The sequence below is a fragment of the Hippocampus zosterae genome, chromosome 3, assembly GCF_025434085.1.
Source record: "Hippocampus zosterae strain Florida chromosome 3, ASM2543408v3, whole genome shotgun sequence".
Lineage (NCBI taxonomy): Eukaryota > Metazoa > Chordata > Actinopteri > Syngnathiformes > Syngnathidae > Hippocampus > Hippocampus zosterae.
Window position 1 is genome coordinate 5,658,771 of NC_067453.1, and position 26,301 is coordinate 5,685,071.

General features: G+C 41.4%; 1 protein-coding gene across 2 annotated transcripts in view; it reads left to right on the plus strand.

Moving 5' to 3' along the window:
- necab2 (N-terminal EF-hand calcium binding protein 2) overlaps nucleotides 1–26,301 on the plus strand; it is a 130,194-nt gene that overhangs the window by 31,737 nt on the left and 72,156 nt on the right. For both annotated transcript variants that reach the window (XM_052060943.1, XM_052060942.1), the window contains exons 3-5: nucleotides 11,071–11,179; nucleotides 14,102–14,127; nucleotides 15,133–15,230. In XM_052060943.1, the coding sequence (XP_051916903.1) occupies nucleotides 11,071–11,179; nucleotides 14,102–14,127; nucleotides 15,133–15,230 (233 nt within the window). The remainder of the gene's footprint in view (nucleotides 1–11,070; nucleotides 11,180–14,101; nucleotides 14,128–15,132; nucleotides 15,231–26,301) is intronic.

Genomic DNA, 26,301 nt, shown 5'->3' on the forward strand with positions numbered 1-26,301 from the left:
TAGATATAGATATAGATATATATATATATATATATATATCGGGTGGTGTCCGTCCCTCATTCAGCTCGGGTCCTCTACCAGAGGCCAGGAAGCTTGAGGGTTCTGCGCAGTATCCTTGCTGTTCCTAGCACTGCACATTTCTGGACTGAGATGTGTTTTTCCCGGGATCTGTTGCAACCACTCATCTAGTTTGGGGGTCACTGCCCCGAGTGTTCCGACCACCACAGGCACGACTGTCGCCTTTACCTTCCAGGCTCTCTCCAGCTCCCCTCTGAGCCCTTGGTATTTCTCGAGTTTCTCATGTTCCTTCTTCCTGATGTTTCCATCACTTGGGACCGCTACATCCACTACAACGGCTTTCCTCTGCCCTTTATCTATGATCACGATATCTGGTTGGTTCGCCATTACCATCTTGTCAGTCTGGATCTGGAAGTCCCACAGGATCTTCACTCTGTCATTTCCACCACCTTCGGAGGAGTTTCCCATTTTGACCTTGGGGTTTCCAGTCCATACTCCGCACAGATGTTTCGGTAGACTATGCCAGCCATCTGGTTATGGCGTTCCATGTAGGCTTTCCCTGCCAGCATCTTACACCCTGCAGTTATGTGTTGGATCGTCTCAGGTGCCTCTTTGCACAACCTACACCTTGGGTCTTGTCTGGTGTGGTATATCTGGGCCTCGATGGCTCTGGTGCTCAAGGCCTGCTCCTGAGCAGCCAGGATGAGTGCCTCTGTGCTGTCCTTCAGGCCAGCCCTTTCTAGCCACTGATAGGACTTCTTGAGATCAGCCACTTCAGTTATGGTCCGGTGGTACATCCCGTGTAGGGGCTTGTCCTCCCATGATGGTCCCTGTTCCAGCGCCTCATCTTCTGTTCCCCATTGTATGAGACATTCTTTGAGTACGTCATCCGTTGGAGCCTTCTCCTTGATGTATTCATGGAGCTTGGATGTTTCATCCTGGACAGTGGCTCTCACACTCACTAGTCCCCGGCCTCCTTCCTTTCGGCTTGCGTACAGTCTCAGGGTGCTGGATTTGGGATGGAACCCTCCATGCATGGTTAGGAGCTTTCGGGTCTTAACGTCCGTGGTCTGAATCTCTTCCTTTGGCCACCTTATTATTCCTGCAGGGTATCTGATCACTGGCAGGGCATAGCTGTTTATTGCCCGGGTCTTATTCTTGCCATTGAGCTGGCTTCTTAGGACTTGCCTCACTCGCTGGAGGTATTTGGCCGTAGCCGCTTTCCTTGTTGCCAGTTCGAGGTTGCCATTGGCTTGTGGTATACCAAGGTACTTGTAGCTGTCCTCAATGTCTGCTATTGTTCCTTCATTATATATATATATATAATGACAATGATATCGAAAGATTGTCCCACACTGTTCCCATATTTATGAATGGAATACGATGATATGGGACAATATTGTGCCCAACGCAAGTCAAATGCAAAGTGCAGTGCAAATGTACGGATGAGCATGGGGATTTTATTTGGTATTTTCCTACACCCTCACAGGTTTGCGCCAGTGTATGTCGTCGTGGGGAGGAAAGGCAGCCAACCTTTTTGTCATCCAATTTAGGTGACTCCTCCATTCCCTTGAAACTCAGTGCAAAGAGGCACAACACACGGCCTGCATGGCATTTGGATGCAGGAGATTGGCGTAGCATGACCTGCCAAAATCACAAATGATGTACAATCTCTCTGTCACCAAATTTTCAGGTTTGTTGGGGCAGCGACATCTCTCTGCCAAATTCTCAAACACGATAACCTAGATTTTCGCCATATGAAAAATGAATTTGCGCTTCTTTTTACACCGGGTGCACGTGCACCACTGCGCCAAAATATGGCCCTTTGTAATTAATTGTCATTTGTAAGGATCATTTTCCATTCTACACATTGAATAAGTCTTCCCATTATATATCTCTAATCTTAAATGAAGTCCGGTTTTTAAATTTCAACACGATGTCCACTCAGTCAGAATAAAACATCGTCATCAATGTTCTTGTGACATCTGCTTGTCATGATGACCGAGAACTGATTCACTGGCTGAAGATTAAACCATTCATGTCAGAACATAGTCAAAGAAATGTCTCCCAGCTGTCTCCAGGCAGTAGGCGGGGGACACGTGAATCAGTTGCCAGCCAATCACAGGGCACACAGAGACGAACAACCATCCACGCTCACACTCACACCTAGGGACAATTTAGAGTGTTCAATCAGCCTGCCACGCATGTTTTTGGAATGTGGGAGGAAACCGGAGCACCGGTGGGGAAAACCCATGCAGGCCCGGGGAGAACATGCAAACTCCACACAGGGAAGACGGAGCTGGAATCGAACCCGGTACCTCTGCACTGTGAAGCCGACGTGCTAACCATTGGACTACCGGGCCGTCCACAAAAAAAAATAAATAAAATAAAATAAAATAAAAAAAACAACTCCCCTGATCATATTTAGTTTTTTTTCAATGGCTTTTTGTGACACCCGTTATAGTATCAGCGAGGGATGTGAAGAGATCAGATGAAAATATCTGGTCGTAAAACTCATTTACACTGTTTTGGTGTCCATCGTAATGTAATGTGATGTGCAACATTGTTTCCATCCATGCTCCGTTAGCTGTGCCACAAATGCTTTGTGGAAGACGCTACCAAGAGAAAGTATTGTTGATATTATACTTCATTCAATGTCCATACAATGTCAGTGTAGCGAAATAATACTCTCTTGGAGTGCGTTCATTATCGATGACCAACCGTCTTGGGTCGACTTGAACGTGTTGACAGGCTTATTATCGCAAATGTACATTCATTGTTTTACTTGCCAGATTGTGACGTCAGTGCAGTGCTGTCACTTATTGCTGGCACGCTGGAGCTAGGATGTCAAAGGCAGAGAACACCTTTACTGGTACACATCTGACGTTGCGAAACGATGTGCACACAGGTGATGGGTCATTATTTTTGAAAGAAGTTAAGGTAGTTACATGCTTGTAACTGTTGCACAAATTGAACGTCATACTGTAGCTTCCAGCATGCAGAATGCCGGGGTCTGGGTTTTGTTCCAGAGTTTTTTCAAATTGTAAAATTGATTTTCTATTGATATTGATCACATGTCGATCGTGATAAATATTATTTTGGAATTATTGCCCAGCCCTAGGAGTACCCAACTAAACAGCAATATACAAATCACATTTTGGCTACAGTTGCGGGCTTGCTTCCTTTTGTGCTCCGTAATGTTGATTAAGGTTAGCTTAAAGTGCTTCTGCAGTAATCCCTCGCTATTTCGCGGTTCGTTTATCGCGGCTTCATGCATCACGGATTTCTTCAAACATTCATTCATTCATTCATTCATCTTCTGAGCCGCTTGATCCTCACTAGGGTTGCGGGGGGTGCTGGAGCCTATCCCAGCTGTCTTCGGGCAGTAGGCGGGGGACACCCTGAATCGGTTGCCAGCCAATCGCAGGGCACACAGAAACGAACAACCATTCACACTCACACTCACACCTAGGGACAATTTAGAGTGTTCAATCAGCCTGCCACGCATGTTTCTGGAATGTGGGAGGAAACCGGAGCACCCGGAGAAAACCCACGCAGGCCCGGGGAGAACATGCAAACTCCACACAGGGAGCCCGGAGCTGGAATCGAACCCGGTACCTCTGCACTGTGAAGCCGACGTGCTAACCACTGGACTACCGGGCCGCCTTCTTCAAACATATTCATGAAAATATACTTTATATATATACTGGATACCTGGAGTACAGTACTGTATATGTGACTCTCTATGTGACTATATGACTCATTATATCAGCTATGTGACTCGCTGTTGTTTTGCAGCTTCTCGCGGACCGTTTGTGGACTGAAATTATTTTTATTTTTTTTAACCTGTATATGTTTATCGGTTGCTACTTCGCGGATTTTCGTTTAGCGAGGGTGGCTTTGGTCCCCATTAATCGCTATAAACGAGGGATTATTGTATACCCGAAGCACAGAATAGATAAAAAGCATACACCCACAGACAATTAGACAAAGGGACCCAACCATCGCAGCAGTCTGATTCTCCTCTAATTGATGTCAAACCATGGTGAGAACATGCCATTATCATAAGTCACACTTTCACTGCCAAAAACCTCATTTCAAATTGTGGCTCCTGCAATGTGCCTTTTTTTTAAACTAAATTGTCGTTTAGTATCAGTTTGGTTGTGTTCGTGGTATTTATTTTTTTGGGATGCTGTAGGCGATTAATTTGGTTTGAAATTACGTACATGCAGAGCAACCGCCACATCAGTGACACAAAAGCTTCTGATTACCGAATGATGAACAATCAGGTAGAGAAACAAACTGCTTCTCGATTACTTTAACTGTTTGCAAGATAGAATATTGTTGGTATGATCAGCCATATAGTGGATCAGCTGATTGCTTTTAGACCCAAATTCAAATATAGCATCGCTTGTAAGTTACCTAAATGTGATTTTGACCTTAAAACTAATCTCACAAAAATAACACTTTTATTGTTTGTTTCAGTCTGTCCTTCTAAAAACAAATAAGGAATGTCCTACTAATGAAAACAAAATGTCATTGAATAAGTCATCACAGCTAGGGTTATGTTTTATTCCATGTGCAAAAGCAACATTGAAATATCCAATCAAGGACAACGCTTTCAGTGAGTGACCCAGACAGAGAGGGATAACAGATGGTGTTGATCACCATGTGTAATATGTGAATGCAAATACGCTAAACAGGTTCTCTGCCCTTCCTTGTGTGGAAAAATGTCTACTGCTCTGCTTCTACCCGTTTTACTGGTGAATTCCTAAGTAGGTTTAACTGGGCTTCCTGGATGCTGACAGGAAACTGGGTCACTACTGAATTAAACACCAGTGCCTTGATTCTCAGGGCTGCTTCACTGCTGTGCCAGAGAGGGCTATGTTAGAAATAGTTATGGCCGGCAAGTCTGAATAAATATCTGAGCCCAGGTGGAACAGCAGAGTATCCATTCTGTTCAGCAGAGGTTTTGCCATGCGTCACCAAAATAATGCATTCATTCTGTGCACTTTAGCACTCCCTCCGAATTCCAGCCTCCATATGTTTTCTCCTAAGGATCGAGAGAAGAAAGAATACAGTAGTGCGAAATGGGACAAAAAGACAGCTGCAGAAATGAGCCTGATCCAATAAAAAAAACCATTAATTGACTTCCTGGAAGTGACAGTTTTCACATCTGTTTTGTAAACAAACTTGAAGCATGTTCCAAAGTCCATCGTGTTGACTTCCACTGTGATGCACATCAGCCAGACTGCCACCATCCTGTATTGGTAGATAATAAAGACATACTGTATGAAATAACTCAGGAGAACACTGAGACACCTTTTTAAACCAAAATACATAAAAAAGTTGTTTTTAATACAAATTTTAAAAAAGAGGTCACTTTGAGATACCGGGCGGATTAAGCGGTTCGGAAAATGAATGAATGAATTTTTAGATACCACGCAGGCCAAAAGAATATAACAAAGTTATGAATGTTATGAAATTGATAGCTTTTACCAAGACAACCTAACAATTACAATTTAAAAGGATACTTCACATAGTCTGGGTCACTCACTGAAAATGTCGTCCTTTGTTTGATATTTCAGTGCTGCTTTTGTCACAATAAATAATTTTGATTACTTATATGATATTTTGTTTTGGTTGTCAGGACGTTCACCATCAATATCTTCTTTGTTTTTCTTTTAACCGAAGAGAAAGCGGGAACATACAAGAGCAGTGTTTTTATCGTGCAAAGTAGGGTTGATATTTGAAAGCGGAAAACAATTAGATTGTTGTTGTTTTTTTTACCTAAAAAAACATTTGTAAACTTAACAAGCTTTGCCGTTTTTCTGTTCTTGGTCTGAAAGCAATTAACTAACTCAATACATACCTGATTCATATTTCATCTGGAAAACAAATAACATTGCACTTCCACTCTTGAGTGTTCACCTTTAATTTTTTTACACTGCCCCCCCCCCCCCCCCCCCCCGTCTTGCCAGAATCTACTTGGCACTCATCAACCATAACTTCAGAGCCCTAGTAACTTGTAACACTAGTCCCGCCTAACACTGACTATCAAACATGTTCTAAAAGCACAATTTAGCTATCCTGAAAAATACTTATCCTGCAGCCATGAAACAGACAGAGGATGAAGATAGCCTACTTTTTACAGGACTGCATTTGAGTTGGACCCTTTGCGAAGCTGCAGTCTCTGTGGATTTGGACTGTGCTGCAGTGGCCCCACAGCTCAACCTGCTGCATCCAGTCAAGCACACTCAAGGACGAGCACACTTTGAGGGCAGGCAAATGAATATTTGATATCCGGCTCTGCATCATGTGGTGAGACAATCAGTCCTATGAGTGGTGAATCCAGGAAAAACCCCTATCTTGCTACAGTCCACCCAAGCGGTGAAATTCTTCTAATGGACGGCGATGAAATAAGAAAAAGCAGATGCACTTTTCAATAACGTTTAAAGGAATGATCATAACACTATGAGTGAATACTCACCAACATATATATATTTTTAAATTAGTGATAAAACATTTGAACATTTGCCTACAGCAGCCTGTGATTTTAAAAAAAAGTATTACAATTTAAAATTTTCAGTACACGTCCTGTTTCCAGCTGAGGGTAATAAGATTACCGTTCGATGAAAACATTTTTTGTTTTGCTCACAGCACTGGTCAAATGTGATGCAAACTTGAAAGCAGAGACAACCAGTGAACGACATTTTTTAGTCTGATCATGGGAACATTTCATGTTATCTCCTCCCAGCAGGGATTTTATCAAGGAGGCAAAGGAGAAAAGGTTGGAGGAAGGCCGTGTTCTTTCCTCTGTGGCATCAGTTCATGGACACGTCAATTAAATATGAAGTTTTTCACGGATGAATCATCTCTGTTGTTGAGTTCTAACAGCTGCTGTGACATTTGCCCACAGCAGATTTCTGATCGATTAAACAATATTACTTACATACCGGATATGTGTTATTGGTTCAAGCCTTGATTCTTTGGTCCCCTGCTCGCATATTTGTGACAGTTGAGGTTTTCAATAAAATGGTGTCGAAGCAGTGAGGGGGGGGGGGGGGGGTTGCATTTAGACACTTGAGACACAACGGCAAAATTTATTGTTAAATAGGAAAAGTCCAATATACAAAGTGATTGAAATCATATGAAGGACATTACTCCAGTTTGTGCTTTTCTGTTTTGTAAACCAACACTGCTCTTATCATGCTGCATATGTGCGCCAACCATTAAATTTTGCGACGCTGAATCAAAACCAACAAGCTTGAGCAAGACTGTAAAAGCTTGTAAACATTATCTAAGTTACACAGTAGCACACACACATACACACCCACACCCACACGCGCACACACACACACACACACAAAACCTCAGATAACGTTGGGTTTCATAAAACAAGCACTCAAGCCTCAAGGTTTTGAAACATAAACAACATTGTGTTCCTGCCGATATACTGACTCAGAGAGGCAACAGGAGTTTGGCTGGTTTGTACTTGACTGAAAGCCATGCTGGATTGATTTCATCGTAGCTTGAAAAAGGATTGAAGAAAGCAGCCGTGCTGTGTATTTGTATAAGTATTTGGTAGCTACTAGCGAGGATACCTGTGAATACTCTCATTCATCCAGGTAATTTTATTCTCAGGGTGTTGAATCGATTGCAACTCGACTGTTCTAATTGACGTTTTGTCTCTTGGGAAGGGTAGATCAGTTCACGCTTTGAGGCTTTGTTAGAACACCACGAGGGCGGCACGTTGAGCGACTGGTTAGCTTCACAGTGCCTGGGTACTCCGGTTTTCTCCCACCTTTCAACAACATGCATGGCAGGTGAATGGAACACTCTAAATTGTCCTTAAGTGTGATTGTGAGTGTGAATGGATGTTTTTCTATGTGTGTCCCACGATTGGCTGGTAACCAGTTCAGGGTGTCCCCCACCGACTGCTGAGATAGGCTCCAGCACGCGACCCTTGTGAGGATAAAGCGGATCAGAAAATGGATGGATGGATGGTTGGTTTAGAAATCCATTTATTTGAATTATTTTTTTTAAAGATTTGAAGGAATTTTAAAATGTTTTGACCATTCCTCCCTGGCTTTGTTCTGTGTGAGGAGTCGGTGATGACTTCACACACAAGCACACAGAGAACCTTGCAAACGTTCGACTGATCCACAAGCACACATTGTAGTTTCTGTCAATATTTAATGTAGCCCATTATGGGAAATGCCTCCTGCTCCTAATGATTCAGAGGAAACGTGTACACTGCATGTATTTTAAAAATGATTCCTTTTGGCTCTGCCCACATCAGTGAGAACAGTTACGTGATTATCAGCTGCAAGGCACTCAAACACAATTCTTCCAACATGCAAATTGAGATAAACTAAAGAAAAAGAAAAGTCACAGTTCTATCTTGACTATTAGGTGTTTCAATTCTGTTGACTTGGAAAAACAAATGACACAAAAATGTGTCGAATTTATCTGAATAAAAATACTAATACCATCCTTGCCTGTCAGTTCTACTGACAAACTACAGTAGTATGAACAGCATTAAAAAGATCATATACTTCATCACACATAAACCGAACAACCTGAACCAGTGCTGCAGTCAGTAAAGAGAAACAAAGAAAAAAGAGCAAGGCTCTAAAAAAGCAATTTTGCAAAACCTTTGGCAAGTGAAAATTAGCATTTTGCGCAATACAGCAAAGCACATTTGCTTCGGGGCCGGCATTTATGTGGCAAAATACAGAGCTGCCAAATGTTACAGAAATCACCACGTGATTGCGAATGTTACGCCCATAAAACATCAAGATATATATTTTTAAAAATCATCAGATGGCTGCAGCAAACAAGGGCTTGGTTTCCCTCCGCTCGCTCTGCGCGACATTTTGGAAGGCGGAGAAACTCCAGCATCGGTCTATGAGGGAAGAGAGCCCGTTTCATGTGAGCCTTCGCGCCAAAATGAAAACTATTTCTTTGATGTACGTATGTAGGTGTCGACAGTGATTGTGGGGTGTAATTCACAGGGCCGAGCCCCTAATCACACACTTAATGTTCGTCAGTTTGCGATGTCAAGCCAGGTTACATCCAGTCTGCGTATGTTCCGTCTTAACATATATACGTAGTGAGGTTTACAAATGGGAGACCTACCAGAGCTTGTCTGTGACGGGAGAACTACTTTCAAACTATTTGTAACTTGTTGATAAAAGTGTTCACACAATTGCGACTCGAGATGAACGAGAACTCCGTCTCGATAAGTCACGTAGTGTTTTTGTTGATCCACGTGTGTTAACGCGGCCGTTCCGATGAACGAAGTGGAGCATATAAACAGCATATCAGAAGTGATCGCGTCACACACGAGCATGTGACCAGAGACTTTCAGTCGGAATCATTTCAATCGGAATGTCCAAAAAGTTTCCATGTCAAGCCAGCTCAGCGCAGCGCAGAGGCCAGTGGGTTGTGCAATTGAGACCACTTTGAAATCAGTTACAATTATCTGACAGCTTAAGTGATGAATATTTACCGCAAATGATGTTTCTTTTTTTTTCCACCGACACGAAAATAAATAAATAAATAATGGGCGTGAGCAAAAGTCATTACACTCCTCGAGGAATATTATCGAACAAGTGAATCATCAAAACACTTGATCTGAAATTAAAGAGCACATTAATCGACATTTAATATGGTTGGATTTTTCAACTGTTTACTCTTGAGAGGGTGTCTTAATTTTAAGGCCTTTCACACGTCCATAATTTATATTCGTATAAAGAATGTTTGTCGTCTTCCTAGTTGGTCTAAAATCCTAAACGCAGACCCATGAACCAAAAGGACTGGATTATGACGCCTGTTAAAATGCAAGCAGCTCAAATGAAGTAACACAATACAAGCCACTTGTATTCAATGCCTTTTATGTTTTGATACAAGAATGTTGAGTTTGTTTACATTTATATTTGTTTGAAATCGCCCCACTGAAAATATTCCTTGAGAACATCCAGTTTGCTGCTATTCAGAGTGTGAATTTAAGAAAGAAAGAATTTGGAAAAACTGCTGAATATAAAAAGGAAACGAATTGGTTGCTCATTATAAAATTAGATGTATTCAGTAAAACTATCATTTATCAGAATACACAGTTATTCTATGGAATTTTCAGTAGGATACTTGGATACTGAAATATTTACTATCCCTACATTCAACCACATTATATTGTCCCTTGCTGCAGGTCGCTGACATTAGCTAATTCAAATATAAGATAAGATAACCTTTATTCGTCCCACACTGGGGACAGCAGCAAGAATGTATGTAGACTGTGTGTATGTACTTTTTAGATACTGTATTTTTATGACTGTACAGACATATCTAAATATACAGACAGATTCTTTGAGTGTACTTTCAAATTTGTTCCAATTTAGTATGAAAAAGTACACTTCATATACTTTATAATGTATACTTCATATATGCTACTTTTTTGTAAGGGTGAGATAACCTGCAATATTTTTTTTTTTAATTAAATAAAAGCCGGCGGCCCGGTAGTCCAGTGGTTAGCACGTCGGCTTCACAGTGCAGAGGTACCGGGTTCGATTCCAGCTCCGGTCTCCCTGTGTGGAGTTTGAATGTTCTCCCCGGGCCTGCGTGGGTTTTCTCCGGGTGCTCCGGTTTCCTCCCACATTCCAAAAACATGCGTGGCAGGCTGATTGAACACTCTGAATTGTCCCTAGGTGTGAGTGTGAGTGCGAATGGTTGTTCGTTTCTGTGTGCCCTGCAATTGGCTGCCAACTGATTCAGGGTGTCCCCCGCCTACTGCCCGAAGACAGCTGGGATAGGCTCCAGCACCCCCCGCGACCCTAGTGAGGATCAAGCGGCTCGGAAGATGAATGAATGAATAAATAAAAGCCCCAGGAAAATTCGGCATTTGCTCCTCAATTGAACTCAATGATGAGTAAAATAGCTCCTCAAAGACAAAAAGTTATTTTGAGCGTCCAGCAGAGAGGCTTGCAATAGGAATTCTTAAACTAAATATGTCGCTGATACTGATGTATGTGTGTGTGTGTGTGTGTCTTTCAGATGATGGTAAACTCTCTCTAGATGAGTTCCAGGCGTTCTTCTCTGACGGCTCGCTTAACGAGGAAGAACTGGAGAAGTTGTTTCATACCATCGACTCTGATAACACCAGGTGAGAACAAACTACCGCCTGCCTCTTTGAGTGCCCTCACACTTTGTCCAGCTCTTTTGTCCTACTTTGAAGCACAGCAATCTTATTGTCGAAATATTCAGTTGGCCTTCAGGCTCAGTTTCCTTGGGCGGCGCATTGCGATACAACACGCACGCGCTGACAAACATGATCTGAATGTGTCTGTGGCGTCTTGAGTTTGAAAATTAAAATCAGACGTTGCTTTTTAAAACTGTTTTTTTTAGTAAGTAGTTGGCATTTATTAATCAAGCTGCATAAATACGATTTTAAGGTGGCAGCAGAAAGCAGGTTGAGTGAAGGCACTGCCGTGGCATGATGATTATTATTTTTTTCATCAGTATCATCATGAAGTATCTGTATCTCTGTCAACGCAGGCAAAGTGTTGTCCCTTGAGTTTTGGTTATGCTTGCTACAAAGTGAAACATTGATTTGCTTTCACGCTTTTCCCCTTGTTTTTCCACTGTTATGATTAAATCAGTCATTATTTAGTCATTTGCAGTTGCTCCTTGTAGACCTCCTGGATTGGCTCTCATTAAATCAATGTACGGACCAGATATGGCGAGCTAATCAAGCCCATCAATTCTGCAATCAGGAGAAGTGATTGTGAGTGCCTCTTATCAGCATTGGCCTTGAACATTTCCACAGCAGCCATACCTTTAAGCGTTGAAAATTCATAAACGAAGCCAGGCAGACCAGAACCTTATCACTATCGTTGTTTAAGTTTTGAAATAATATTATGCATGCAGCAGTACGAATTGTGACGACACGTCATATTTGTCAGTGTGATAAATGGTGATACAGACTCATGGCATTGCCATTAACACATTTCCCTGCTTGGAGCGGGTATATTATTCATCTACACCTTTGCGGTGGTCGCAGACATGAATGATTCTACACATTAATTTAACCAAGCATGACATCACACACAGGTTCCCATGTAAACGCCATAAAAGTATTGATTTGCTCAAGTAAAACCTGAAATAACAGTGTCGGCATTTCTAGAGACAGCAGGAGGCTGATAAGTGGTTTAATGAAGAGGGATGAGCATATGGAACAACTTGCCGCCACTCAGCCGTCATCCATTTGTCTATGTCAGTCATTCTTCCAACCGTCACCAATTGCAATAAAGGGGTTAACACAGGGGTTGGCAAGCCAAAATGTTGAAATAGCCATATTGGACAAAAAAAAAACAAATATGCCTGGAGCCGCAAAAAATTAAAAGCCTTATATAAGCCTTACGTTGAAGGCAACACATGCTGTATGAATCTATGTGAGGTATATTTGCCTGCTATCAAAATGACTAAGTTGGCTAGAAATACACAATAAGCCTTCATGATTAAATGGGTTTTTTTCCCCGTGCAATGCATCTTTTAGAGAAGGGGTGTCCAAACTTTTTTGACGGAAGATCGACTTTTCGATCAACCAACCTCTCGCGATCGACCCGTTACCGCACGCATACACATGCATTTACACACACATGACATAATGAGCAGATGATCGAGGCATGGGACGCACTTTTGCAGCAAGTTAACTATCGTAGCTCGCGTGTCGCATTTAAAATGCTTCTCTCAGCCATCCACATTCCCATTCTTTGCCAGTGTACTCGGTGAATTGTACATGAAATGCTGTTTTTTTTTTTTTCACTACAGCCACCTGCCTGGCATCTCGTCCTGCTAATAGAAACGTGTGTCGCAGGCTATGACGTAAATCCTCGTTGACAGAAATATTGACATTTAATATTTATTCTACACGTGTAAAACATTGGAAAATATTCAGAATGTGTGTGTCATGTTTATCCTCCTACAGATGTCATATGAAAACAAAAAATATGTTTCCCCCATCTTTTTCAATTTTCAAACATTTTTGAAAAAGCTCCAGGGAGCCGCTAGGGCAGCGCTAAAGAGCTGCATGCGACTCTGGAGCCGCAAGTTGCCGGTTAACACAACATATGTATTTGATGATTTGTTACAGTCATTAAGAAATTGCCACCTTTCTCGTATTTCACTCAAATGACAAAAGCAGCTGTGCAATAATCATTACAATAATGTCATTTTTGGTGTGGGTGGGAGGGAAATGGCCAAGTTATGGTGCAACATATTTTGTTTTTTGTTAACGGTGAATATAGTTAATTAAGAATGATGAAGTCACAGAACTTTGCTCTTTGCATTCTACCACCAACAAAGTGTTTTCTTTTTGAATCAAATGAAAAAAAAGAGACATTAGCACTTTATTCAGCTTTGTACCAACATCGGGTCTTCCTCTTGCACTCCACACACCTTGTGGACATGGTTTGAATTTTCTTGCGTTTTCTTTCTTTCTTTCTTTTTTTAATCCAACCATCCTAACAAGTCACAAACTCAATGGTGTCAAATTCAACTCATCACATTTTGTGCTAATAATCTTGGATGTTGTCAATATAACCTGAGGTAAATGCGCTCTTGGTGCTCCACAACCACTCTAGGCCTGGATCAAATTACAATTCTATAATTACTATATTTACTTCTCCGAGTGGCTTCATTCCCCTGTGAATTAGCAATGAAAAAGTAATTTTATTTTTGGAGCGTTCACTGCATTTGTATTATTTACCAACCATCATTCAGGCACTGAGCAGATGGTGTCTTTCTTTCCATCTCCTCCTCTGCTTCGTTATCAGCTACAATTTCTCCGTCTTTGGCTCTGTTTCAATTCTTTTTGTTTTTTTATCTTTCCATCCATGCCTCATCCCTGTTGATCACTTTCTTCCCTGCTCCACCAGACACACAAACAAACCAGACCTGACTCTTGCCAAATGTGTGTGTTTGTATTTGATATTGAATGCAAAAGCCTGTTCTTTTCTAATCCCACTCTTGTCCTTCCTTCCCTCTTTCCTTCCTACCTTTCCCACGGTCTCCTGTGATGCAATAGTAATGTTGACACTAAGGAACTTTGTGGTAAGTATCATACTTTGTATATGCACACACACGCACGCGCACACGCACACGCACACGCACACGCACACGCACACGCACACGCACACGCACACGCACACGCACACACACACACACACACACACACACACACACACACACACACACACACACACACACACACACACACACACACACACACACACACACACACACACACACACACACACACACACACACACACACACAAATGCTTGCTTCACTTCGATCAGGGGTGTCCACAACTATTCCACAGGGGACTGCACGCAGAAAAATCTTTGGGGGTCACTTTGACACTCTTCACATTTAGTTCAACAAATGCACTAAAACCGTTCCATCAGCGGACGTAAAGGTAAGCAAAGCAAGTCTATATTGTTTTGACAAATATTATCTGTATTGGTTTTTGTTGCCTAAATCCTAGTAGAATAGAGCCATTGCACTGGCAACTAGCCGTACTCATCAGTAGCATAACCACATCTTCACATGCGAAAACAAATGGAGCAAAGTGTACCAAGCTGACTAGATTTAAAATTGTTACTATGCTGTAAGGTTTTGTCACAGAGTAGCAGTAGTAGGAGCAGAAGATGCGCTTGCCTTTGGGTCACTTTAAGCTTTATGGTAAGTCATAAAACATGTTGTTCCGATTCTTCAGTTCAAACAACTTCTCCAGAACATAAATCGTGTACAGTGAGCAAATTACGACAGTCCATTAAAAAGAGATACATGTTTTACCGTTGGCATAGTTCTAAATGATTCTTAAAACATGTGGCCAATTGCCCAATACAGACGTCGACAAAATCGTTGGTTTGTCTTTCATTCAAGGAACAGGCATGGTAAAGGGTTTGGTCAGAGAAATAACTTAAAAAGAGCAAAAGTAATAATGAATATAGGTTTGCTTAAAATCGACTAATCAGACATTGCTTCTATCAGTGCAGTGATGCCGTCTTGAATGGTAGGAATAAACTTTTCCGCATATATTTTTGTGTTCAGACTACTTTGCCAAGCACATGGGGGACTACGAGGGAGTTCTGGCCTCACTGGAGACACTCAACCTTTCCATCCTCAAAGCCATGGACTTCACCAAAAAGGTAATACAAGTGTCTGATGTTTTCAAGATGCATAGCATGATTGTTTCTTTGTGTTTAATCACATCTTTTGATTCGATTCTCTTCATTTTCGTGTTTATGGCCTAGACCTGTGAAAACATAAAACACAAAGCAAAACACCCAAACAGCCCACTGTATAATGATTGCTCTTACACACCACATGACCACCAGAGATCTGATAAGTGTTCGAGTGCACAATGGAAAAATTGTACTCCTTACAAAGCGTTCAAAACCCCCTGACAAGGTTTCAAGTCATCACTCCACCTTCTCGGGACTCCCTTTTCGAGACAACAGCATGCCCTGCTCCTGCTCTGGGAACATCCTCTCAGCGTTGTTTTTTACACCTCTTATGGCCCTAGAACAGAAAAAAAACAATTCAATGCGCAGCACAGGGAAATAGTAGTCACGCCTGCTCTTCTCGCTGCTGTAGAGTGCAAAGACTGGAAAAAAATGCAAAATCCCTTTTCATACCCAAACTGTATTTACCACACGCTTCTCTTGCTGCACAGTCAGTAATGGCATGCATTCGCGTTGCGGACTACTGGAAAATATCCAATACACATTTTGTCTTTTGAATCTGTGTGTGTGTGTGCGTGTGTGTCTGTGAGTGCGTATTGTGTAGGGTGTTTTTGTGCATGGCAGTCAGCTATGCTAGTTTTTCCCATGAGCTATATATAGCAGTAGTGCCACAGCAGCCTCCCATATCCAGCAGACGTTTTAGTCGTTACCTGTCTGTCACGTTGTACCCGAAGCGATAGAATAATCGCTTCGGGTACAACAAAAAGCTAGGAGTGGATCCCCGAAATAGCAGACACAGGAAGAGGTTTGTCAGAGAACAAAAGGAGTCTTTAATACAAACACAAAATACCCGACCGGGAGAATAACAAAAAGTGCTGGTCAAAATAAGGACCAGGGATAAATAAAGAGAACAACAGAAAACGCTTGCGGGAAAAATAGCAAGGAGGGTCTAATTAGAGAATGTTATAAATATCATTCGAAAGAGGAACAACGACGCGCAATAACAGCCACAAGGCTAAGAGGCAATGAATAATACGAAATAGGAATTGGGCGAGAGAATTTTGGCACGGTGTGGAATACTCCGGCAGTGAGTAGACTGCCAGAGCGTCCAAATAAAGGCTGAGCAATCACTCCCAAATGGGTGACAGGTGTGCAAGCGGCGGGCAGAAAGCCCGCCCCCTGCTGGCAAACACGGGACGTGACACTGTCCTTTGGCGTGTGCATGTGGTAGAGGCAGTGTCCATTGTCTCGGGTTTGCTCTTATGTCTCCATATCTCCAGCTACCAGCTCCGTCTTAATCTTTCAGCTCAAGGCTACACCACAACATGCATCCATACACAGAGGCACAAGCAGTACAAAATGTACCAAACAACACAGTGATGTAAGGAGGTCCAAGTATTGCGGACTTATTGGGTTTTAGATTTTCCTATCGCATACATATCTCTTTTTTTCTTTGTTTTGCTTCCGCTGACTGCATCACTGGTTCACCAGTTAGGAGAATTGACATGTTGCTCATTTTAATTGTGATGAACTGTGCAAATTTTAGTCATTCATACTGCAGACCATATGAGAATGTTGATCATGAAATAAAATCATATTGTAGGCAGGGCTGGTATTAGTCAGTACAGTTTTTCAATCATGTTTTTCATGATAATTGGTGAATTATGATTATTGTGATTTTTTTTTGGTGTACACTTCAAATCTGCCGTGTTAATTCAACACACATTGATTTTAACATCGACAAAGTGTCAATATGCATTCACGCTGCCCGGTGTCAAAGTAACATTTCCTTCAAGTGCTTTGAAACACTAAACAGTGTTTTAAAGCAACAAAATGTAGTGTTGACAGTGCAATAATGATGACAGTAATGAGCATTTATGAGTGTTGATGCCAACACGATATAATGTGGGGAAATTTTCTCCATGCCTTCCTTAAATTATAGACAAATTTTCAATTCAAAACACTTGTGTTCAATGCATTTCAGACAGCTCATATGTAACAGCAGTAGGGCAAAATGTCTGTTCTTTCATCAATTTCAATGATAAAATCAGGTCAGATACATCATCACAGTGAACAAATCCTCCTCAATTCTAAATCCATTCAGGTAATCATCAAAAGTAATAACAATTGTAGTGAAAAGTAATGCTTTATCTTCAAGAAGAAATTAACAGTTTCCTTGAAATTAGGGAATTCATGATTAGTACCCACACAATCAACGGAAAACAAGTTATGAGGCGCGGTGGTCGACTGGTTTGCACGCCGGCATCACAGTGCAAAGGTGCAGGGTTTCTCTAAGTAGCGCGCCACAGAATTTGCAGTGTTTCCACTTACATTAATGGCAAATTAATTCCATATGGTTTTCAAAAACAAACTTCATTACTAAGGAGTGTGCCCTGTCCTGGACCGACACAAGACAGAGTAAAAATGATTCTGAGATGACCTTTAAAATGTGACCTTGAAAGCAGTCTCAAGACCAAACCGATCTCGAGAAGTACAAAGCTAGTGACTCTGCCACCCCCTCCAAAAAAAATAAAAAATACAGTTTGGAGAAAAAAAAGTTAGTCCAAGCAAATCCACCATTAATGAAAGCAATTCAGAGGAGAGGTGACTGTTTTCGTGAGTTTTGTTTACATTCTGTACCGTTTCGTTATTGTGACAAATCTTTGAATTTATTTATTAGAGAAACATTTTGAAAACATTTGCCACAAAATGTCCATTAATGACGGGATTTTTTCACCCCTCAGACATCAAACGTCATGAACAAACACATTTTCTACAAAGAAAGCGTCAAACTCTTTCATCCCTTCATCCCTTTCTTTTTGTGAAACTATGTCAGCGGTTGTTCTGGAATACAATTTTAATTGGCTCTGTAGAAGTGGATTTAAGTGTAAGTGCCCTTGTGTGTGTGTGTGTGTCTGTGCGTGTGTTCAAGAATTCATTGAATTTGTCTTGTATAAATGTTTCCTTTAATGAGCCATTCTCATTAATAGTGTATTTTCCCTTTTTTTCCCTGAGCTTCAACATGTTTACACACACACACACAAACACACCATACATTCTGACATTCTGCCACCCTGTCATCTTGTTGAGCTTATCTTTTTTTTCTTTTTCTGAATCTGTCTTGGAAAATGTAAACCGTTCTCCTTCACATCTTCTTACTTCCCACTTCCTTTTTATCATCGTCTCCTCTTTGATATCTACTCCATTGTCTGCCAGCAGCACCTCCATCTCATGCACTTCACGCGAGCCCGAGGATTACGGTGAAATCGAGCACGGTGAGGAAGGCTTTCTCTATACAAACCACAGGATGAGCAGAGGACAATCAATGGAGGAAAGAGGAAAGCGGACAGAGGTTGATTCGTGGCAAAAATAGAAGTAAAGAACGGAAGGGAACACAAGAAACACAGTGCGTGTCGACTCGGTCGAAAAGTTAATACGTGGTCATTGGTGGGATGGTTTCTGTTACAGTCATCCCAAATTCAAAAGCATTTAATGAAGTTATGGGCAAGATTATGCAGTATCTGTTACTTGAGAATGACTGTAAAGTCTTCTTATAAAAATCTCCATATAGTCACTATTTTCTTCTAAATGCACCAATAAATAATTCTGCAATATCTCCTGATATTATTCAGCTGGGTAATGTTTAGTTCATGGAGACTGATGTAAAATGATATATTATAGATATATATAGACATACTGTACGACGTACTCAAACAGAAAATAAACGCCTCTGCCTTCACAGTTCACACTTATTGTGTGTCTTAGTTCTTGCAAAATGTACCTTCCTTACTGCAATCCCCAACTTATCTATATATATATTGCGCGTCGTCCCGCACGCGGTCTGTCCTTCCGTCTGTCCCTTTTCAAAACGTACCTACTTCACCGCGCCGCCACTGCGCCGCTCAGGCAGTGGCTCACTACGATCGCGCGGGCATCTTAGCGAAAAAATGTTGTCTACCCACAAGCATTGCAATGAAATTGTTAGTTATTTAGTAGAGCTAAACATCTCTTTATTTTCGCGATAAGCAATGAAGATGAACAAAAAGTTCAACCAAGCAACAACACTTTTGTGGGCCGAAGGCCCACCTTACCAGCCTTCCGCAGGAACAAGCTGATGAGCCGCCCGGAGGGCGGCGAAGCAGCTAGTTCTATATATTTATAGCACAGGTTGGTTAAAAAAAAAAGTGTGGGTATGTTTCTACATCCTCCATAGAAATTAAACATAACAACCCTATAATGTTCCATGGTATTATCAGTGCTGAATACTGATCATTGGCAATTAAGTAGAACTACTCCTCAGGGCTGTTGGTATCTTAACGACAGTAATACAAGTCAGTCAATGTCCTTATTCAATTGAATGCATGCACAGTATTGACAGTTGTGTACCCCAAAAAGCAGAGATGGGCACTTTACCCGATTTTGCCGGGCAGTCCTTAAATGCTTCTGTCCTTATGTCAAATAATATGCATCTTCATTTTAGATTTCTAACTAGTTTGTGGCTCCAATGGAATCTGATATAAATCTGTGACTTGTTTACAACTGTTTAAGTGTCAACCAAGATAGCATTTAGCTGCCAACACAACCACCAGACTGACTGGCAATGTGTAAACCTTTTGGGACAGACGATGAGTGCTCCACTTCTTGTCTGTTTGAATAAGATAAGATATCCTTTATTCGTCCCACACTGGGGAAATTTACAGCCTCCAGCAGCAAGAATGTATGTAGAAAGAAGAAAGAAGAAAGAGAAAAAAAACAACAAACATCTTTCAATTAAATGCAATATGAACACAAAATGGATAAATCGCAGTACTATTTACAATTTTCCTTCACATCATTTAATTATTATTATTATTATGATTGTTATTTTTTATTCATCAGCCTGACAGCAGTCGGTAGGAACGAGCGTCGGTATCTCTCCTTGCAGTGCGGGTGTAACAGTCTCTGGCTGAAGGAGCTACCAAGTGCTGTCAGGCCGGGCTGGAGGGGGTGGGAGGGACTGGCCATCATAGCTTTTAGCTTAGTTAGCATCCTTCTGTTGCCCACCTCCTCCAGAGTGTCAAGGGAGCAACCCAGGACAGAACTGGCCTTCCTGACCAGTCGCTGCAGTCTCTTTCTGTCCCGGGCTGAGATGCTGCCTGACCAGCAGACAATGCCATAGTGGATGGCCGAGGCCACCACCGCAAATGGAATGAAGCAAAGTGAAGTTACTCCTTCCCGAAGTGAAGTCATTCCCTCTCGCGTGCAAACATGGTAATCATGCACGAGACATGCGGTGCATCGTGATATTTCACATTTGGTCTGAAGTAGCGTATTGGTGGATTACACACGCAAGACTGGCTAGGCGGGATTCTGTCAGTCGTGAGTGAAATGGATGTCTGTAAGTACTTGACCCAGTTAGGGAGGATTACAAGTATGGATGAAAACCCACTTCCGTCATTGCTTAGTCTTTCCATTTTGAAAAACTTCTCGCCCTCCTTCCCCAAAATGGGTCCCGGTCTGACGGAATCCTCCATTACAGGGACGGAATGCCCATCTGTGCTAAAAGTGTATTTGGCAAGTATGCTTGTTTTTGCCTTCAGTTTACCGTATTTTCTGGACTATAAGTCATTTTTTTTATAGTTTGGCCGGGGGTGCGACTTATACTCCGGAGCGACTTATGGGTGAAATTATTAACACATGATTATGTCATTTTACATGTTATTTTCACATTAAACCACAAGAGGGCGCTCTCGGCCTGTGTTGATAAATCGACGATGAGTCTGACGTAAACGACGTATAAGAGGAAGCGGTGCATCGTCTACCTCCCGAGTTGGGGGAGTTGTTTAAAAGTGACACAGAGGGTGAAGATTTCATTGGATTTAGTGATTTGGAGTGAAACTGAGTTTGGTAAACTTGTTCGCATGTTCTTTAGGCTGGAGTTATCTGAATAACTCTTAATATGTTACGTCGTTACTGACATTACTAGGCATGTCAGTCATGTAACATTAGTATACCGTACACTTATTCAGCCTGTTGGTCTTTATTTTGTTTTTATTTTAAATTGCCTTTCAAGATGATGTATGTTTTTGGTGTTGGATTTTATCAAATACATTTCCCCCAAAAATGCGACTTATACTCCAGTGTGACTTATAGATGTTTTTTCTTTCTTAATTATGCATTTTTTTGGCTAGTGCGATTTATAAACGGGAGCGACGTATAATCCGGAAAATATGGTAGTCTTTATAGTATGCTTACACAAATTGTATTACTGAAGGACAACAAGCGCACTCTTGGAACTTTGGATAATGTTCATTGGAAACCGAGGCTCAAAATTATGTGGTCATTATGTTGGATGTGTAAATTGAACAAAATTTGGGGAGTGGGATGTGATATGACAAGATCACATTTCAATTTACTTCCATTGTATGACATTCTAGCATTGTTGGTTGTACTGTATGCAGTTACAGGCTGCCCCGAAATGGTTGCATTTTACCCCTAAAATTAGAGACAGTGTGAGGAAATCTTTGCTTTGTCATGTGTAACCAGTAAATTTGCAATTTTTTAAATTAATATTATTAAGTATTTTTTTTTTTGCTGGGAGCTGGTTTGCCACTGTTAACACTGCGTGGTGGCGAACAGAGAGGAGCAAGTTCACTAAAGCCCGTATGCAACTGAGTCGCAAAGGTCTGCGGTTCTTTGCGAGGTTAGCGGATACATTAAATATTCTCTTGTACGGACTCGTGTTTGCGCTGTCCAATTTGTCCTGATAACAGAAATTCCTCATTTGGGAAATGAGCATGGTACATGTCCTTTATGAACATGCAAGTATTTTGACAAAATGCACGTGTAACAACACAATCAATAAAATATAAAAATATACTGTCCAAAAACTGTTTATATAACAAAAACTGCAATACAGGTGTATCAAAAAAATCACAACAGTAAAATACGTACAGTATTTTAATGATTATTTTTTTCTGTCTTGGGAAAAAAAAATATGTATTTTGGATTGTTTTGTTGGATGCATTCTTTGGTTTATGACAATGTTTGCCTGCGTGTCATACAGTTTTCTTGCTAGTTGCAAGTAACTGTCCCGTTGATCACCGATATCTGGTAATTCTTATGCATACTGAAGGATTTTTTGTTGCCATTTGTATTGCTTCCTTGCTGGATGGTGGCTTGTCATCTGGAGTTGAATCGATGCCTTGTTTTTTAAAGTTTCGTAGATTTGCGTCTTTCCAGCCTCGCTCAAACGGATGCATTTCACTCGCTCCGGTCTAGTTGTTACAGTTCTTCTACGTTTCGATGCGATGATCTACACGACATAAGTGAATAAAGTTACAATCTTTCGCAATTACACGCACGCCAATAAAAAGTCACTTACACGTCTTCGTTTGAGAACGGGGAAGCGAATACGTTTCTACGGTCGTGTCGAGTGGGTGCTGCTTTTAAGCGAACAAGACATTGTCGCCATCTGTGGACTTTCATGCTAAAACACACTGACAACAAAGCAATGTGCTTCCCTTATCATGTGCCAAAAACTTAAATAAGACGGACATTATACTATATATATACACCAACAATAGTTTTCATAACATGATTGTACCCATCTGTTCTTCTACTTTCTGCAGATGCAGTGATGGAAAAAGTCTCACTGTTTTGGAAAGTTGGTGCAACTAGGTTCTGGGGCCAAATTTCTGACAGAATTGTATTTTGGAGTTTTTAGGAACGGTACTGTAAAATGACATCGATTTGTCTGCAGCACACCGGTGCACTGGTTCGCCCTGCCTCTGCTCGCAGTAAGCTTCCAGTTTTTCTTGAACCTGACCGGTGTGGTGTTTACAGAAAACATATTTAAGGTGGAATCAAATAACTTTGCGGTCATTCCCACATTGCCGCCAATAAGTTTCTCTCCGAGTTGCGGAGCAGCAATTCGGTCGAGGAGCAGCCAGTGCTGCAGCTCTTAAGGTCTAACTTCTGTTTAATTGTTTAAAGGACGATTTTTAACACATCAGATTTGAGGTTAAAAGCCAGCACATATCTGACAACGTGAGCAACATCTGTTTTTATTTTTTGCTGTTAATGCGGGCGTGAATCATGTTTTTGTGTGGCAAGGGAGCTGACTGGCAGTTTTTGTCAGCTGGGTGAGTTGACTGATGAGGTTATACCCAAGTATGAATAATGCAGCATACTTTGGGGCGAAGAAGGGAGAGATGTAGCTCAGTAATTGTGTGAAAAGAGAACAGATGGAGGACGGACACTTAAGCATTTAATGCAACGGCAGTCCACCTTTCTCTTTATCCTAACTCTATTCTTACTCTCTTTCCTCTGCTTTGTTCTTTCCTGTCTTCACATCTATTTCTTTGAGCATCTTCGGTAACTGTTTTCCATCTCTGCTGTCACTTCTATCATTACCCTCCTGATGTGTCATGTCTTTCTGAAAGCCAATAAGGCTGGCGCAGGATCTGTGTAGTGTCAGGTTGTCAGATTGTCAGTTTATGGGCTTGACGTCTGATTGGAATAACTTTAACCTGCTGGTAGCTGTTTGATGACTTTCACACTATTCCAGCCACTCACTGCAGTTTTGTTTGTCTCACGTGCTTGTATAGGAGGAGCGCTGGTTACAAAGTGCGCCATTTCCTGCGAACCACACTGAAGAAGTGGTGTCTTGAATTTACTCAATTTCATTTCATGAAATGAGATCATCTGGATCCAGATCCTTTGTGTTGGAATACGACTACTTTGAATTGTTTTTTTTTGTTGAGATTTTGTGCAACCACTTGATGAAATGAAATTCAGTAAAATCAACACAGCATGGCAAAGTGGCCGACTGGTTACCACGTCCTCCTCACAGTACGGAGGTTGACGGTTCGAATCTAGGCTGCACCCTTCCTGTGTGGAGTTTGCATGTTATTCCTCTACCTGCGTGAGTTTTCTCCTAATTTTCCGGTTTCCCCCTACATTCCAAAAACATACATTGCAGGTTAATTGAACTGTTAACTGTCCCTAAGTGTGAGTGTGAATGGTTGTTGTTTGTCCATGCGTGACCTGGGATTGGCTGGCAACCAGATCGGGGTGTCCCCCGCCTACTGCCCGAAGACAGCTGGGATGGGCTCCAGCACGCCTCGTGACCCTTGTAAGGAGAAGCAGATCAGAAAATGGAGGGATGGATAAATTCAGAGAAGCTTTGTCATCAAGGTGAAACTTGGAGTCATGTTTTTTTTTTTCTGTAAATCAAGTTACTTGTCTTCAACGATAAGTAATGCTGTCTTGCTATTTTGAAATATGACGAATATATGTGTTCATCCAATAAATGAGATTGCAACAGTTTTTGAATGTTTTGATTTTATCTGATGTTTTTTGTTTGTTTGGTACTTCTGCTTTGGCGGGCTGCCCCTGCGTTGTGTTGCACACTTTTAATAACAATTTCAATCAGATACAAAAACACCAACCCAACTACTTTTATGAGATAAGACTCTCTGCAACATTAACTTTATTGATTGTCGTGGCCAAGACAGAACATATCAATATGAAGAAATAAGTATTTCAAAAATCGACAGCTCCAGTATTCTTTAGAGAAAACACCTCAGCAGTCTGAGATGTGGTATTGTACTGCCTGAAGCTATTTGGAAGCACATTAAAGAAAATGCCTTAACAGCAGTATGAAAGCCTGAGCCACAGCTTCCCTCAGGAGAATTTGGATTCACTTGTCTCTCAACATATTCAGTCTCATGCCCTGTAATGGAGAGTGTAGTACAGTGACAGTAAAGGATCAAAAAGAAATAGACCTTTTTTTAATTGTTGTGTGTGTGTTGGGGGGGTCATTAATTGTGGGTAATGTATTGTATTTTACCTACAATCTTTGGTCAAAATGTAGATTTTTTTTTCATAAGAAAATGATCTTTCGTAAAGTATGCTTTTATTCATCACCATGCAGTTTAAAAAATACTACCACAGGTAACCACCCGCATATGTAAAGGTTTATGAAAATAGAGAATAAATACAGCTCGCCATAAGACAAAATCTGTAGGAGCTATGACGTCGTGTGGTGATGAAGTTTTGAATACTCCAATGGCTACATTGGATTACGATCGGTATTCGCTTTGCAGCAGGGTTAAAGCTTGACAATTATCCATTGCTTTGAACCTCTCTTTGGAGCATGAGTGTGTATTTTTTTTTAAAGCAACTTTTTTATGTAGACTACATTGGAGTCGACGGCACGGTGATCAACCAGTTACACATCTGCCTCATGGCAGAGGTGCAGGGGTTTGATGCTTCCTGCGAGTAAGCCACCTGTGTGGGGTTTGTATGTTCTCCGCGAGCTTGCGTGGGTTTTCTCCGGGTACTGCGTTTTTTTCCCACATTCCAAAAACATGCGTGGCAGGTTAATAGAACACTCTAAATTGTCCCTAGGTGTGAGTGTGAGCATGGATGGTTGTTCTTCTGTGTGTGTCCTGTAATTGGTTAGCGACCAGTTCAGTGTGTATCCCACCTACTGCCCGAAGACGGCTGCAATAGGCTCCAGCACACCGCGACCCTTGTGAGGATAAAGCGAATTAGAAAATGGATGGATGGATATATTGGAGTCTTATGTTTTTTTTTACCCATCATCTATTTTTCAAAGAAATCCAAGTAAGAATTGTGTTTATTTCATTTTACTTACCTATTTTCAAATACCTTTCGAAATTTTAGTTTCAATTCAGTTGTCCCAAATGATCAGACCCGTTTTTGGCATCTGTCCGGGCAGAGCATGATGGGATAACATCTGAGTCCAAAAGGATTTCTACCTTAAAACTCTTTGATTATCTCTTGCATAAAGTGTATGAGTGTGAGCATGCTTGGTCTGAGGCAGAGGTGCTGGTGTATGCCATTAAGTCAGTAAATGTGTGGGTGGATAATACACACACACATGCACACACACGCACGCACACACGCAAAGATGTTCCCACACTACTTCTGTGCCCCTGCTGGCTCAGTCAATTCTCCTACCAGATTAAATTTTCCCGATTTCATCTTGTTACGTTTATTTTGTAAAAAGCAATGTGAACGTTTGTGT